This window comes from Xenia sp. Carnegie-2017, unplaced genomic scaffold, assembly GCF_021976095.1.
Source record: "Xenia sp. Carnegie-2017 unplaced genomic scaffold, XeniaSp_v1 HiC_scaffold_20, whole genome shotgun sequence".
Lineage (NCBI taxonomy): Eukaryota > Metazoa > Cnidaria > Anthozoa > Malacalcyonacea > Xeniidae > Xenia > Xenia sp. Carnegie-2017.
Window position 1 is genome coordinate 892,159 of NW_025813483.1, and position 17,327 is coordinate 909,485.

The following is a 17,327-nucleotide window of genomic DNA, read 5'->3' on the forward strand; positions in this document are numbered from 1 at the left end:
AAAGTAATTTATAGCAACATCTGATTAACCCCTTTCTTGCTTTGAATACAGGTAGATATTTGTAGTTTTACGATAATTTTAAAGTGAGAAAACATTGATCATGCATATTTAGACAATCTGCAACTATCAACCAGTTTATCATCATAAAATTTAGTGCAATTTTGTAATTGATTTAATTTTAGCTACAGATATCATCGACTGTGCAGAAAAAGAAATGAAAAACTTAGATCTTACTGTGGATACTACCATGAAAATAAAGAAACCTGATACATATCCTAGTAGTGATGTGAAGAATGACGACGATTTCTTTATCAAAAACTTTCTTGACGAATACTACGGCATTTGTGACGACGTTCATGATGTATTAAAAAAGTGGGTATAGATCTTTTTCACACTACACAAAAATTAACATTTACTAAAAATGAATAAGAAGTTCATGCACCGCATTTTGATGATCGATGTTAACGTTTATTTGTCATCTTAACCTGCAAATACGGTATTTTGTCTAAGCGAAGTACAAATGACTGCATGCTCTTATGCTTATAAATATGAATTAAAATTCGAGTGTTTGCATTAGTTGTCCAACTAGATTGAATAACATTTTATATAGATTTTCTTGGATTCGTGGTGGATATGGTGTACGATGGAAACCTTCTCTTTCTTTGTATGTGACAGTGGCAGCAGAAAAACAAAATGATGAAGATGGCTTAAGAAAAGAAATTGATGAAACTTTTGGATGGAAAGCTTCTCCTTACTTTGAATTTAAGCCGGAACCAAAGAAATCACAATTTCAATGGTTATCAAATCTTGAAGTAGTAAGAAGAGAAAACGATCAAAATCCCAACGAAGGAAACAATGAAACAAGATCAGAAGGTATGGTCACAATTTTTTGCTATAAAGATAAGGAACATTACGCTTTGACGTGTTTTCACAATGCCTGCATCACTGAACGGCGAGTGGCTGGTAACGAATTTAATTTTCATGAGGACTGGGAAGAGGTAATGCAAACATACGACCAAATTTCCTCTGGAGAAATTGAAGATTTAAATGAATATTATTATGATCCTCTTGTTGGTGAAACAACACAGCTTGGGGCTGGTTGTTGCCATTCATTTAGCGAAACCACTGATAGCATGGCCATTAAAGTAGTCGACGATGAAATGATTTATGGTGACCATTTTGCCATTGAGGAGCCTAATTGGACAGTATTGTGGGGCAGAGTTATGGATCAACTAAGGAATGGAGATGCTATGGTTTGGAAATGCTTTGGAGGGGCACCAGGAGAGATTTTAGACATCAGTTACACGTACAGAAACCCACAAACAAATCGCGTTATCTTTAGGAATGCCATCACCATTAGATGCGAACGTCCTTTTCTGAGAAGGGGAGATTCTGGAGTGCTGATATATTTCGAGGATGAGCTCACAGGAGAAAACAGGGCTCTCGGGTACGGAGTTTGCTCACATGAAGGAGACAATGATGAAATTGTCTATTTGGTATTTAGACTAAACGATGCATTAAACCATCTCAATTTAGAAAATTGTAGTTGGTACTTGCCGTCATAAACATGTGATCTTGCATGGACTTATTTTACTTTCAAATTCCCAACAACTGAACTAGATATGTATAATCATTACGTTAACTTGATATATCCATAGGTGTATATGAGTCAGCTGGAAATGGCACAACTTCCCTTCCTCCATAAATTCGGCGGAAATCAGAAAATTTGAGCAATTTTAGACAAAAATGGCTGAAATTTGAGCAATTTTAAGCCAATTTAGAAAAAAGTGGACATTCTAGAGCAAAATGTAAGGAAAATTTTATTTCTGCCACTGTAAGTAATTTTTTTTTACTCGCGTACGCTTATGGATAGATCTGTACTTATAAATTACACATTTAACTTTATTTTTATATCTTACGCATGTTTAACTTTGTTTCTATATGTTACCCAGTATACTTTATTTTACCATATTTATTGTGCATCTTTTCTTGACGATTCCTGAAGTGCCAAAGTAAACACTTTTAATGCAATTGAAATTCAAAATAAATTTCACATAGTTAAAGATAAGCTCAGACAATATCATAAAATTGCACTTGACCTATTACCATCAAAGACTGTTTTGAATTTTGTCAGTATTTTCTGCATGTTATTGTAGTTTATATTCTTTTGCTTATACTCACTACACATTCACTTGGATATAATAACTAAGCTCCCTCACAATGTAAGTTTGTTTAACATGTATACAATTAAAATTTAAAAACGTTGAAGCTCATACGAGTAATGATAATATGTACAGCTAAAAATGAAACGCAATTAAAGATCTTCTGCACAAGCAGTTGTTTATGTTTTGCACGAAAACCCATAAGCATGCGTGCTACCTTGATATCATAAATCCTTCTTTCTCAATATGTTAACCCTTGTTCTAAACTATTGAGAATCTAACAGTGCTGCTTTGCAAATGTTCTCATTTTGATGCACATTTGTAAGAAAGTATATTGATTTGAGAAGTTTTGGAAGTCATGGAATCAAAACATATGAGAAACTTCAACAACTTTAGATTTTCTCAATAAAATCCTTTTCCAACATATAGTTTATTTCCTCTTGCAAAGCGTTCAGTTTTTCACGATGTTATTTCACAGGAACAGCATTTCTCACATAACATTGTGATACATCGTGTTTGTTCTTCGTGAAACATTGAGAAATAATTCTAGAAACTCTTGTATGAATTCCTTTCACTTATTGCTACTTTTCTCTACAAAATAAGCGGTGACATTGTTTGTTGCGTGGAGCTTAAACTCGAAATAAATTTACGCAATCAGGATTATATACATCAGAAAATAAGATCCAACAATGAAATTGAGCTCAAAAGTACTTTTTTGTATTTAAATGAGAATCAATTGTATAAAACGCATGTTAATTGAATTTATTGAGCACTTTTAGAATTGCCAAAAAAGCAATAGCACCGAATACATTTACGCAAAATGAAAGTCATTATATTCATTGACACGTGCGTATTCCATAGAGTAATTGAACGTATTAATCTATCTTGTTCATGAAATGGTGTGTTTTGTATGCTTTAATACAATTCATGATCTGTTTTCTTTCTAAAGTTCTTGGTAAAACTTTAATGGAGGGCATACGCGTTTCGTACAGCTGCATCAATCAGGATTTGTTTTTGTTACTCCACAAATGATTGACCTAAATGCTGCGGAGCGTTCCTTTTGTTGATTTTGTTGCTGTATCAGCAGATATGACACATGTTTACCAAACCCACTTTTATCCTAATATTTTGCAAAAGAACAGATCCCACGTTAAATGGACAGCGAATTGAGACATGTTGTGTGATTAAAGTTCACCGTTGTCGCCTAAACACAACAGATCAACATTTTCACTTGCTCCATCGTATATATAATATTTTACCGCATACGTGTGACACTGTACTTATTGATTTTAATTTTTGCGTAGGTGTATTTGGTTGGCATTGTTTGTTGAAGCATTGTAACGTTAGTTGGAGCTACTTTGTTTTTGCTTAAATGACCAGCAACTGTTGTAATTTTGTTATTGTCGTTTGTCCGCGTTTGATTGGTCAGTAGGCACTATCACTGTTTGTATGGCACAAATTGAATCGATGTTTTAATGAACTTCTTGTAGACACTCTCATTTGTCTTTGATTGTTTTCTCGAAAAACGGGTTGTCAAATATACATCACGCCTCTTTGACCATTGTTTTTCTTTTGCAAATGCTGTAAAACCTGTGAAAGACTGTATAATTCGTGGAGGTCAATCATGCATTGACCCAAGAACCATCGCAATTTATACTCGATTAACAGTGGTAAACTTTAATAGAAAAAGACGCCTGGAGATTCAAACAATGGTACATTTTACTTTGGTGAGCTGAGCTATATTTAATTGATAATATTTTGAGCAAAAATGTACTTACATTCTGATGGTATTGCTTATTTTTATTAACTATAACAAATGTTTACAAAATGCTGTTAATATTTATTTTATGCTAGTGATTTTCATTATTGACATTGTCATCGTTTAAATGCTTGTAGTTTTTGCTTAAATGTCCAGCAAGTGCGATATAATGTCTTGACTGTTAGGAAATGAAAATTCTTAAATATATGCTAATCAATTTCCAAAGAAATTGATATAAACTGATATTGACTTTGGGCAACAATTCCTCGTTGCTTATTTTGTCGAAAAGAGATGAAGTTCAGTGAAGCTTTATCTGCGTGGTGAGACTAATTTTTGATGAGAAAGATTAATGAGAAAGATTGAAAAATGAGAAAGACTGCTGATGTTGATGTTAACTGACGTTTTGAAAACGTTAGTGGTAATCATCTTCAGAGGTAAGTGAGGAGTAAATGTCAGATTAGCCGTATTTTTCCTCAGATAACTACCGCTAAGGTTGTCGAAACGTCATTCAACATCAACAATGGCAGTCTTTCTCAGGACTATACTAAACTTGGCGATCTTCACCCAGAAACATGTAACGATACTCTTGGGTTCAAACCATTTACATACTGTGTACATTGTGCAATCAAGAATATGGAGATGCACTAAGAAAAGAAAAATAATTGCTCAATATGCATACTATAAAAAATGGAATTCCAAAACTAATACTTCCACCCTATTTTAATTAATTTGCTTACATTTGCGTCAATCTCATGTGAAAGTGACCGAAAATCTTTTGTTGAGAAGATTTTTGTAAGGTTTACGTGATAGGCAATAAAATTGGGCGAGTTGGCATAAGTGTCTGCTTGTGGTATAAAAGAAGACCTTAAAATGCTGAGTTAGAATCAAAATAAAAAACATTCGTTGATGCTTCATAAACAAGTGACTGAAAGCAAACGGTGTAAGATAATTTTTACTCATCTCATACTAGTCTATCGAATTTTACGGAGTTATTTTGGAATTTGCAAACTTTTTATTTGGTTTTGATAACTGCTGATGATGTCATCGTGATAAAAACAAAAATTTCTCCTTATTGTGCAGACTTATCGCTAGACTAATCACACATTGATTACTTGCTTTTGCTAAATTTCTCATAACATTATGAATTAGATTATTAGTTGTGAGAGGTGTGCAGCGAAAGTTTTGTTTTTGAGCACATTGGTCCACGGCCAGACATACCTGTGCTTATAACTTCCGTATATAACTTTGTTTTAGCATTTTATAAGTTTTGTTGTACGCTTTCTTCACTATAATACACCTTTTCTGGTCAATAAACATACAATGCAGTTGAAATTCAGAAAAAATTAAATGATGAATTTCAGATAGTTAGAGGCGATTTGAGACAAAATCATGAAGTTGTACTTGATCTCAAGAAGCAAATTTACCAACTACCGTCTTAATACTGTTTTTGATTCGTCAGTATTTTTTGCATGACTATATTATCTTAGTTTATATTCGTGTTACTTAAACCCATAATGACTACAGATATTTACTTTGAAATAATAAATTTCCTCACAATGTACAATGGATAGCATGAGTTTGTTAAAACATATATCCTTAATTAAAGATGTCGTGGTTTGTCTGGAGTACATCATACTAGCTTTTTATAACAGCAAGAAATGAAACAATATCAACGAGCATTAGATCTTCTGCAAATTTAACAACCATTAGATCTTTTGTCGTACGTCAACCGCTGTTCCACCCCACTAAGAGTTGAACAGTTTTAGTTTGCAAATGTTGTGATTTTTTGTGCATAATTCGTAGGATACATTGAAAAATAATTATTAGGAAAATATTTTGGCGTCCATTCACTTGAAAAATGAGCGACATTAAATTACTGAAGATAAAATTAATAGTTGTTGCGAAAAATTTTTAAAGCGGGAGTAAAAATTAGGGCAGTAGGGTTTACAAATGTTTTCTCTCAAACAATTTTCTTGATCTTTTGTACTGTTTATGGCACATCATGTTACCATGGTTATATGGTTATCTATAATTTGTTGGTTACAAATAACAAAAAATTTCCGTTTATAGGTTAGAGTATAGGATCACAAGCAAGATGATGTGCACTCTATGGGACCTCTTAAGTCTCGAGAAATTAAGTGAAGCCTTAAGAGAATTGAGTTCACGAAGGGTATGTTTTTTTTGCCATGCTTAATAGTCTTGATGTTAGCATTTTTTCATGCAAGTTCATGTTGGGAACACTAAATGTATCGTAAATGTATTGGGGATGATAAGCCACTTTAAAAAATTCGTATCTGAAATTCGAAATTTGCATTTTAATATTAATAATTTCATATAACTATGAACTTCATTGTTTGAAATTCTAATCTGAGAATATCGTAATCGCGCTTTTACCGATGCTGCACGGAGGAACATACGGAGCGTAGTCTCCATTGATGCAGTCATATCTATCTACCACGATACATGCCCAGAGAAAACCCTGAGGAGTAATTAAAACAAACTGTTTATTTGTGCGAGATTGAGCATTGGTCGCAAGCAACTACACGAGAACCAAGCGCTAGATTAACAAATATTCTTAGCAGAGATTGAATTTTTATATTATCAAAGAAAAAATAGCATGAGCCGAAAAAGAACATTTAACTCACTCTAATTATGCGTTATTTGAAAGCAACTGACATTATTTGTTGTTATACAATGCACTATAATTTACCAACCTTTTTTCAAAACACGTTTTCAGCCATATGTTGGCACCTTGTTTTCTTTATTTGTTGAGTCTTCAAAGCATTTGTTGATTCTTGTACATTTTCATGATCTGATTATATAACATTTAAAATGACTATATAGACAAAATAACAGTTTTGACCAGTTTCGTAATTTCTTTATACACTGCAAAATTTTTTATCTTAGATATTTTTCTTACGGACATTCTTTCAAAATAGCTGCCATTGCAAAGTATCGTCGCGTCTCTGCCCGATACATCACGCTTCTTGGAATTCATTTGTATTTTTATTATAGTAATAACATGGTTACCTCGGGATCTTTTGTTATCACAGGGACGTTTACTGACGTACTTAGGAAAGTCCTAAGTACGATAATACTTCGAGGGCAAGTTTAGCATGTGGAAAGTCCTTTTGCTCGACTGTTGTTATTTATCGTTAATTCTTCAGAGTCAGACACGAGCAAATCTTTCGCCTTATAGTTCAAAATTCTCAAACTTGCGTTATTGCAGGCCTTATAGTGCCTCAAAATTTATGTCGTTGAGTGGTAACAGACATCGTTTTTCCCTTGCGTCAGAAACTTTCTTGTCACTTACTTGGAAAAACCAGTGATGAACTATCAATAACTTTAACAATAATTAAAATACAATATGTATTTGCAACGCAAATTCATGCACAGGTTCACTGAGCCAATTCAAAAACGTGTAATTATTATATATTCACTTAATAAGTACTGTAAATAATTAATATATTGAGGGAAGCACATGCACGTTTGAACACGTCTATAATTGAAAATGTTTTTGTTTTTGTTAAATGTTTTACAACTAGTAATAACAAAAATAATAAAACAACATTGAAAGTCACAAGACGTCAAGCCCTTGCGTACATACCTTCGTTTAGGTACTGCACAATAATCTGTTGCAGTGGCATCATTGATCATTCCTTCAAAATATTAAATGCTGTTTTACTTGGTGAGCAATTAATCAGTTCCAGTTTTGCAAGAACTTTTGCTGTGATGCCTAATTCGCACCAGAATATTTCGTAAATAAGTAACGGATTTTTCCAGTCCAGCTTATGTACTAATGTACAGTGGCGGATCTAATGTACTTCAAAATAAATTTTAGCTCTTCGATTTTAAATTCAAATTACATTCAAAAAAACACTTTTGGTTTTTAATTTTGAAAGAATATAATTTTACCAATGATAAGCCTCTAAGGTGTTTAGAAATGTAAATATACGCCAAAATGTGCTGCAGTAATTTATTTATACGTAGTCTGGTCCGCGACTGGTATGTCATATGTATATTTGTTCCGTTTGAGAGTGGGAGTTAAATACCTTCTCATTGATCGATTAGAGCTAATCCTTGTGATCTAGAAACAGAGTTTATATTATCTTTTCCATCTGCGTTCAAGTAAAACCCATTTCTTACTTCATTTCGGTCAGATTTGGTGTCTAAGTTGCTCATTTATGCTTTGTGATTGAACGTTTATAGCATTAAACCATCAGTACGTAATATGATCATGATAACATTGAATACAAAAAGTATCAAATACGCAGGCTTTGCAAGCGATCACAATGGTCAAGAGTACAACGTTCGTGCAAACGGTAATACTGGAAAAAAGAAACCAAATGAATTTACTTCTGCTTTTGCGTTCGCGAATTACAAGATGTAATCTATGTAGATTTAAATAAAGTCAAATGACAATGAAACATGATGCGTGTCAAGAATACTTCCAATGTAGGAAGTCTAACAGGCTGCAAGCCTTGAAGTCTACATTAAACTTAATTAACACAGAATTGTTAAAAATATATTCAAATGCTCTTAGAAAAAATTAACAAAAAAAACACGACTCGTTGGTCTAGAAATAGTAATACAAGATGTCCTACAAATTTAAATCGATAAAAGTCATAAGCTTTTCGATTTATGCGAACTATTTTCTGATTTCGTGTATAAAACAACATTAAATCAGTTAACTAAAGCTACCATTGTTTGTACTATGGCTGCTGAGATGAATAACTACAGTCTAACATATGCATTTCTCGCTGTTGAACATATTTCAAAAATGATTTTTAGTAAAATCTGCACTTGAATAATTTCATTTTATTGGTAAAAATCATACAAGGTACACTTATCTTTAACTTTATAAAGTTGAGTATTGTCAGCATAGGGCATGTCAATGTTAAAATTACTGTTTTATAAAATAGACTTGCAGTTGATATAAAATGGAAAATTACGTTATTATTAGCCAAAAGTTGTTTAAACATTATTTATTTAGTGACATTGCAACTCTAAATATGTAGAATATGGTTTAGAGGGTGTTTACATGAATCTGGAATGACTTTCAATCCCGATCGAAACGTGATGTCAATCCATGTTTACATGGGAAATCAACACAAGGATTGACATTTTGCGGGAATTTTGAAATTTGAAGATGGCGAACATAAACATTACAGCAACCCTTTTTTTTGTTGTTCCTGCGTTAATACAGCTTAACACTTGCATGAAACTAATTGTTGTTTTTCTTCGCACTCATTTCAGCCCATTTAGCCTCCTTATTTGCTCACGAGCTTCAATTTCCCAGAAGACACTACACATGGCTTCATTAATCACAATCTCATTCCAGAATGAAACTCAATTCGCATTTACATGAAACTGAAACAATTTTCGATATGGAATGAAATTTCAATCTGGAATGAAAATAGGAATGAACTCCAATCCCAATCGAGTTGTGACTCATTCTGGATTCATGTAAACATACAATAGAATTTCTTTTGAAATGGAATGAGTTCGTTCCGGATCGAAAGACATTCTGACTCATGTAAACACCCCCTTACTTCTCTTGTGCAGTTGCTGCATCTTGTTATGTTTTATGTTACTTAATTGGTGTTTAACTGCTCCACAAGTTTCAATAGACCACTTTTCGACATTCAATCAAGTGGAAGCACTTCTATGTTTTATAAAAAGTTCGGACATTGCTCGATATTCTTTGATAGAACTAATACAATTACATAAAAATGAGTTACTTCGATATATGTTAAACGGTGACAGATACAAACAACAAATTAAGAAGACATTGGCTATTTGTGCTCGAGTAGTTCAACAGTTACATTTGATATTCGTATTGGAATACTGAAATCTTACTTTTCATACTGGTTGGGCTTGCGGAACTTCAACATAACGATCCACCATATCCGTTTCCACCATAATAAATTTTGCAAAATGTGGTAAATTGCTCCACATGCTTAAATTTGGTCTGTTTTCTTCACCCATTTGATTTGGTCCATCTGCTTCATCTTCTGGAAGTTTGGAAGTTGGTTTAGACAATAAATCTTTGTCGCCATGGAAAATTTTCTTTTAAGAAAATTCCAAGATACAAGCGTGAAATGCCAATCTAAAACCCAGAAACATGAGCAGTCCTTTAAATTTTTTTGATTCTTTAGGAAAGGCAAATTTGAGTATAGGAGCAGCTTGCTCCACAGTATTCATCAATACAGTTGCAAATTTGAATAATGCCTCAACAAAGAACGTTGAAAGTGCAAGCTTATAGAATAAAACCACATTCTATAAAAATCAACAACAAAAAATATTATTTATTGTTTTGTATAAATGATATGAGCCATACACAAACACATCATAAACCTTTTATTTCGAATACTCAAACATTTATCATCATATACAACTACAAACCCCCTTAACCCAATCTGAAAAGTTTAAATGTTCTTAACAAGATATTCTATTCAAACAGTGAACTTATTGATGTGCTGGTGCAAAACTCAAATTTATAATTCAACAGTGCACACAAGAAATAGAAAAATCACTTTATAATGAAATCATGAAAGTTAAAATTATTCAAAAACACAAACAAATAAAAGGAGCTTTAACAATAAATAAATACGTAATAAGCCAATACCGGTATAACAATTCTCATTACTCATTTAGTTAGGTAGCCACAAATACAAATGTTGCTATTATGCAATGGTATTAAGAAAATAAAATTTGCAGTTAGTCCAACACACATAAAACACATAATGATAAATTATGCCCATACCAATAGCATTGTTTAGTCTAGACTTCATAAACAATGATTCAAAAGTTTTACCATTTTTTCCTGTGCTTTTCAATCTCCTATCCTCATCAAACATTTTTCTGAGTTTACCCATCTTCGACCTTACCGTCCCAACACCATCGACATCTTTATCTTTGCCGTAGTTTTCTCCATTAGGGAAATTTTTGTAATTTTTCTTGCTTTTCACGGAGCTCACGTTCAAATCAGGTCACTCAAGTTCTTGATTTTATAAAACGAGCTCCCTCTCTACTGACTTGTCAAGACCAATGAATAATTAAGTAAGTTATGTTAAATATTTGGTTGCATCGTACTGACAAGCAGAAGAAATTTGTGTTTTCACTGAAGACACAAAGTGTTTGTCATATTAAAACATTTTTCAGTCACTGAACTGTTTACATACAGCTGGGCTATCCTTTTGTTTACTACACATCGATATTGATTGATAAAGTAGAAAGCTAAACTTCTGTCAAAAAATGGCAATTGTTATGTTGTTAGCTGGCGGAGTGGGTATAATTCAATTTTCCTTTATTAGCTATTGGGCTATTTTTTCTAATATTTCTGCCAGTAAAAGTTTACAAACCGTACACGTCTAAAGAGGGGATTATTTTAATCGCTTCAGCTTGCTATCTCTGGCTAAATGTCGCGTTCAATTATTTCGCGGCGATGCTTAAGTCCCCTGGATATCTGTTAACAGCGTCCGAAATGGAGGAAAACGGTTTCTAAATGGACGAAGGAAGCGTCCTTTGTTGTAAAATGTAAATGCGATCGAATGAAATCAATTGACACCCACCAATGAAGCACGTGCGGAACATGCGTTACCATGATGTGTCATCACTGTCCATTTACAAGCAACTGTGTTGGCCTAAAAAATTATTCATATCTTTCCCTATTTATCTGTTATAGTAACATTGGTTTACTATTTGCGATGTACATGACATATAAACCATTTTACTAATGCATGGTACCTACAAGTGATCACTTGGACACCCTGTCATGGTACCCTAATGGTATTTGCAAAAAGCTTGGTGACTTTGCCATCTTCATTATCCTTGTAGTATTTAAGGCAATGTTTTGTGGTTCAATGTTCCTATTACAGTCTTTGCTTCTGGCAACAAATTGCTTAACTATTGAACTTCTCACCAAAATGCAGAGATCTCGAAATCTCACAGATATCATTCAATTCTTCGTTAAGCGAATTTGTAAAAGCAAAAAAAGTCGATTTCAGGTGATGTTTTGGCATTCACGTAAACATTGGTGACAGTTCCTCGTTCCAGCATTTAGTGTACCCATACAACAGAAGGAAAGACTAAATCTTGTTGTTTGATCACCAGTCCATTTGAGAATGATTCTGTACTTTAATTTACATTTTTAATAGAGTACAACATAGAGTAGGGATGTGGGAGCTCAATACTTGGAGGATGGGGTCAATCATCATACACCTCCATATTATGCTCCTTTGACATGCATTGTTTCCTACAGATTATAACATGCATACATGAATATAGGCCCGAGACAATTATTGAGCCCGCTACATTCATGTTGTGGAGATTGAGCATTCACAAGTTCTAATACAAAGTACTTAAGTTGTAATGAGTGAGGCTTATGCCAAGTTAACACAGCTTTTGTGCTCATGTTAATGATATTTACTGACTGTCAGTAGAAAGTATTTATAAAGCTTTTATTTCATAATTACACCCTTTTATTTATAAAATCTAATTTCAATGTGTACAATACGTAGATATTAAATATACTATAGAATGAAGTATTAATTTATAAAATAGAGATTCACTAAACATTAATAAAACATCATTATACATGGATAGACAATATCAAACTTAATGGTATTTGAACGATTAGTTCAATAACAAAGACAAAGGTAAATTAAATTGTGCCAAATTATATTAAATTCAAACCAGTATTGTATTTTTTATTTTAACTTATTTTGCTTGAGGGCTGTTTCATCATATTGTTAAGATATTTGAATGGCCAAGAAGAAAACATTTTTGGCACTTTTCACCCCCAAAGTAGCATGCATTGAAAATACAAAACTACTTTGTGTGATGTGTGAATTCGACTATAAGAATATAACAACCCACCCCCACCCCCGCCACTCTTCATCTGCCACTCACCTTCATGAATGCCTCCATGTCACTCCCCTTTGTCATCACCAACAATTATACAGGTTAAACACCTTATTTGAATAATTTAAATTATTTTCTTCTTTTAACTGTTATTAAGTTTTTCATCATATCAAAACTATTACCATCAAGTTGAAGGAGTATAATGAAATTTAATGATAAAAATGGTACAACTTTTATAACTACAGCATACAAATATAAAAAAAGTTAACTAAAATCAATGTTTAAAATATCCATGACAGTTTTCAAATTACTAGCTTAAAAAAGAAAAAGAAAAAAAAAGAGAGAAAAGGGAAAGTCGGGTGTAAAGGCAACTTTCCCAATAACCTAGGTCAATATTTAAAGTGTGTTCGCGAGTTGAGGCAGATCGACTTCCTCGTATCGCAGTAATTGCTGACCTAATCAGTGCGAAAGACAGTTTACAATGCATCCACGTTAGCGTGATGCCATATTGCAGGTTTCTCTTTTGTGCCAGCAGATCAGCTAGCCGTTTATAAGCAATTGCCGTCTCTTTCACCATCAAGTTGAAGTGTTTTAACTTCATTCAAGTCATTAACTACACAGAGAAAACCCATGTCATCTAAACCTTTGATTGTAACTATTTCACCGTCTTCATTATCCAGTTTTACTTTGGACTCGCTAAAGTGGAATGAAAAAGCAAAATTAGTTACGTAATTACGACCTCGTTGCTTTTCTTCTTCGTGATGTACCCTCTGATTAAAGATACGCCAGCTATAGATCCTACAAGCTTGATTTCAAATTTTCAATTTTTAAAGAGCAAAGCGACTAAGCGATTGTCTTTTTATTAATTCCGTTCTCTATATCAATCAGTAGCGTAGCCAGCTAGCAGATGTAGTCGTACTATGTAAATTATTGAACATTATCATTAATAATTTTTTCAGTTGTTCATATAATCAGTGAAACTACCTAACAATTTTTCCATAACTGGACTAAAAAGTTCGGTTTACTACGCTACTGTTGTTGATGCTGAGAGGGGTCATAAAAAATTGGAGAATCGTTTTAGTGAGAAACCGCAATTTTTGTAGCTCAGCTCGGCGAAAAATTTTTTCATTCTTTACAAAGTTCAGCTGTTTTTTTATCGTCGTAGAAAATCATAAACTGACCTGTGTAACCAGCGTGAGTAGTATTTTTGAAGAAACATTTCGGGTCCATTGAGCTGAAAGTCTTCTACGAGTTCTTCCATTTTGTTAAGAATTCTAGCAAGAAGCTCTTCTTTGTTGATTTTTTCAATAACTTGTGTTGCTCGATGATTTCGTTAATACAAGTTGTTGGCTGATGGTTGTCAACATTTATTCCAATCCCTACAATCGAAAGTTTTGAAAAGATGAAAATTGTGGGAGAATGCAGGTATCTGTTACATAGCCAGCCAACAAATTTGGTGGTGCCAAGTAAATTATTTTGACGTTCACTCAATGTAAAAATAATGGATTTCTAAATAATGCAAATGATCTCATATTTACAACTGTTTAGATCATTAACGCTACGTCGTATGCAAAGGATCACGACTAGAGCAAGTTAGCATTATACAGAAAATGAGCTTCACAACACGTAAAATGGTTTGGTACGAGAAAGTGTTTTTATGAGTCTTGGAAAAAATTGTGAATAAAAAACGTCCCCAGCATTTGAAAGATATCCCTTTTTTATATAACGCTGAAAGATTATAATTCCTTCCATGATTAGCCTGCAGTCATAACTGGATAAAACCGTTGTCATGCTTTCAATTTTACGTTCACTCTCAGTTTAGAAACTGCTGATGAGACAAAACTCATAAAAATGTTGCAAAATGCACTCATTTTGAACATCACATAAAACAACATGTGTTAAACCCTACAGAATGAAAGACAAAACCTTTTAAACTTTAAAGTCACCTTTAAGACAGGAGTTTTCTTTTATTTGAGACAAGAATATATTGTGTGTTATATATCCACTTTAACATGGGACGCACAAAAAAACTAACATAAAGTTCAAATACCTATGATAGCCCAAAGACATCTTCCTTGAATAATAGAGTTGACCAGAACACCACCAATTTTTGTCTTATTTCCATAATAAATGTCATTGGGCGATTTGACCCGGAGATCTAAATTCTAAGAACACGATTAAAATTATGATGCTGTCTTTAGTTCCTTATGGACAAGTTTCATATATTTGAAATTATGATGCTGTCTTTAGTTCCTTATGGACAAGTTTCATATATTTGCGCTGGTCCTTCTAGATTTAAGTAATAAATCTTCATTTATCAAACTTAAATCCCTGAATTTGAATATTCCAGTCAGGTCTCTTTGTCGAGAATGATTTGATATCAAAACTTTAGTCCTTATACGTATGCTCTAGTCTAGTATCTTCATCAGGAGTATCTTGTTGTTGAAACTCGACTCTTCAAATACTCCAGTTTAGTATCTTCATTAGGAATGATCTGATGCTGAAACTTGAATTCGTATTTAGCTACTCGTCTTCTTTAGGGAAAGTTTTGATGTTGAGTTCTTAATTTAAATCCTCTCGCAGGTCCTTATTTCCATGCATTTAGTTCAAACATAACAGATGAAAAACGCAAAAATAAATCACCTGATATCCAGATATGTCCCTCACAGCATCAACAATGGCTAGGGCTGCGATATGTTGTACAAATGGAAGACGTTGACCAAGATTAGAATTAAGTTCAATCTCCAAAGGAAATGAAAATGAAAGACAACCATCCGGAGATAGCCAAGCATTTCCTCCACGACCTACAGAAAAACATCATTCCCACTATACTTAAACATTTATTCCTCGAAGAACAGCAATAAATGGTGGATGGTTTTTGGGAGATACAAAAAAATGTAAGACAAAGGAAACTAATGGGATGTTGGAATGGTACTAAAAATAACATATCAAAAAACATATTACAAACCTTTTCCAACAGTCTGTTGTCTTGCAATAACAACAACACCAAGGCCACCAGGTGATTCTTTCAGTAATCTCAGAATTCTGAAATAAATTTATGCAAGTACGTTATTGTACGTATATTTGAACTTAATTTATTTCGAAAATAAGCGAAAACGAGCTTCCAAAACAGACAACGTAGGGCCTTTGTGAAAAACATTATGCTTTCTTTTGGCTTCAGAAACGTTCAAAAGAATTTCCATTCTTTTTAGATGCGTATTGGTGTATGTATGTACATTTGATCATCCACAGTTCTTCTTGTTGTAGAAAGTCTCGTAAAAAGATTTTTATGGTATTTGTCCAAGAAAAAAATAATCACTACAGTTGTACGAGATAAAATATCTCCAAACACGAAGGAAGAAACGAAGTCATTGTATCCTTTTTAATAAGTAAAACGAATCTCCTTTTCTGGGAAAAAAATCTTTTTGCTGGGAAAATGGTTAAATAAAAAAACATGTAATATTTTTAAAAAGATATCATGTTAAAACTATGTATGATATGAACATTCTCACCATCTAAATGCAGTATCAAAGGGAAAACTCAGACTGGAGCAATACTAAGACCACGAATTTAGCTTGTTGCCTTACCCATTCACGATGGTTTGTGTGGATGTGATGACGTCAGTATAGATCATCACGTGAACCAAATGTTTCGTTTTCAATAATTCTTTGTATTGAGATTTGCAGTACTGTAACGTTCAGGGAATGGGTTTTGTTATAACTGGAAAATTGTCAACAGTAGCGATGGCATCTTGGTCATCTGTGAATAAAACAGTCATACCGTTACCATGGAAACAATTATCAGTTGTAAGGTCTTGTATACAATGCAGAAAGAGGTCTTTGTTCTTTGTGCTAAAATGGAGGAATGTCAGAATGAGCTCAATAGCAATACGATCAAAATCATTCTTTCCACCAAACATAAAGCAATGCTACATGAAGACCTACATACCAAGGTTGATGGAAGATTGATATTTGAAGGGTAACTTTGTTTTGAAATAGACATGTTTCGACATCTCATGATGCCATCTTCAGTATGGGTGAAATAATAAGTGATAAAGGGTTTATATAAAAGTAATATGATACATAAATTACAACAATAAAAAGGAAATAAGATAAATTAATGGGGAGCGTCCGAGTGTATTATAAACTACATATTGTATTGAAGTTAAAAACTTGAACATTAAGGTCAGGGTTAGTTTTGTTAATGTGGAGTGCTTCTTTGATTTTAAGGGTGAATGAGGTGTCGGCAGTGTCGATGATTTTGATACAAGAGGGGGTGAATAGTTGGTTTTACATGAGTGAGATTTAAGAAGATGTTGGTAGATATCAATATTGTCTGATGATGTCTTGAGAGTCAAGACGAAACGTTACACTTTTAAATAAATATTTCTTTCTATGCATTAAATGCCTCTTTTAAGAGTTGTTATTTTGGAATTTTCATTTGTGTTGGTCGTGATCATCTTGTCAGGAGTTTTGGTGTCTACTTTCAGGTTGTTGCTTTGTTTGTTGTCGAGATATCGTTTTACGGTTCTGTTAATAAAG

At 33.3% G+C, this 17,327-nt stretch overlaps 1 protein-coding gene and 1 long non-coding RNA gene across 2 annotated transcripts in view; both read right to left on the reverse strand.

Annotated features, from left to right (window-relative positions):
• LOC124443337 (SWI/SNF-related matrix-associated actin-dependent regulator of chromatin subfamily A containing DEAD/H box 1-like) overlaps positions 1 to 10,905 on the reverse strand; it is a 67,421-nt gene extending 56,516 nt beyond the window's left edge. The window contains exon 1 of the mRNA XM_046993837.1: positions 10,739 to 10,905. Within this exon, the coding sequence (XP_046849793.1) occupies positions 10,739 to 10,799 (61 nt within the window). The 5' untranslated portion in view covers positions 10,800 to 10,905. The remainder of the gene's footprint in view (positions 1 to 10,738) is intronic.
• A 3,936-nt stretch (positions 10,906 to 14,841) lies between these two features.
• On the reverse strand, positions 14,842 to 15,794 carry LOC124442577. Its single transcript, XR_006947297.1, has 3 exons — positions 15,755 to 15,794; positions 15,430 to 15,590; positions 14,842 to 14,951 (listed from the first exon to the last, which is right to left on the reverse strand). It is a non-coding gene; the product is annotated as an uncharacterized LOC124442577 (long non-coding RNA).
• Between the last annotated feature and the right edge of the window lie 1,533 nt (positions 15,795 to 17,327).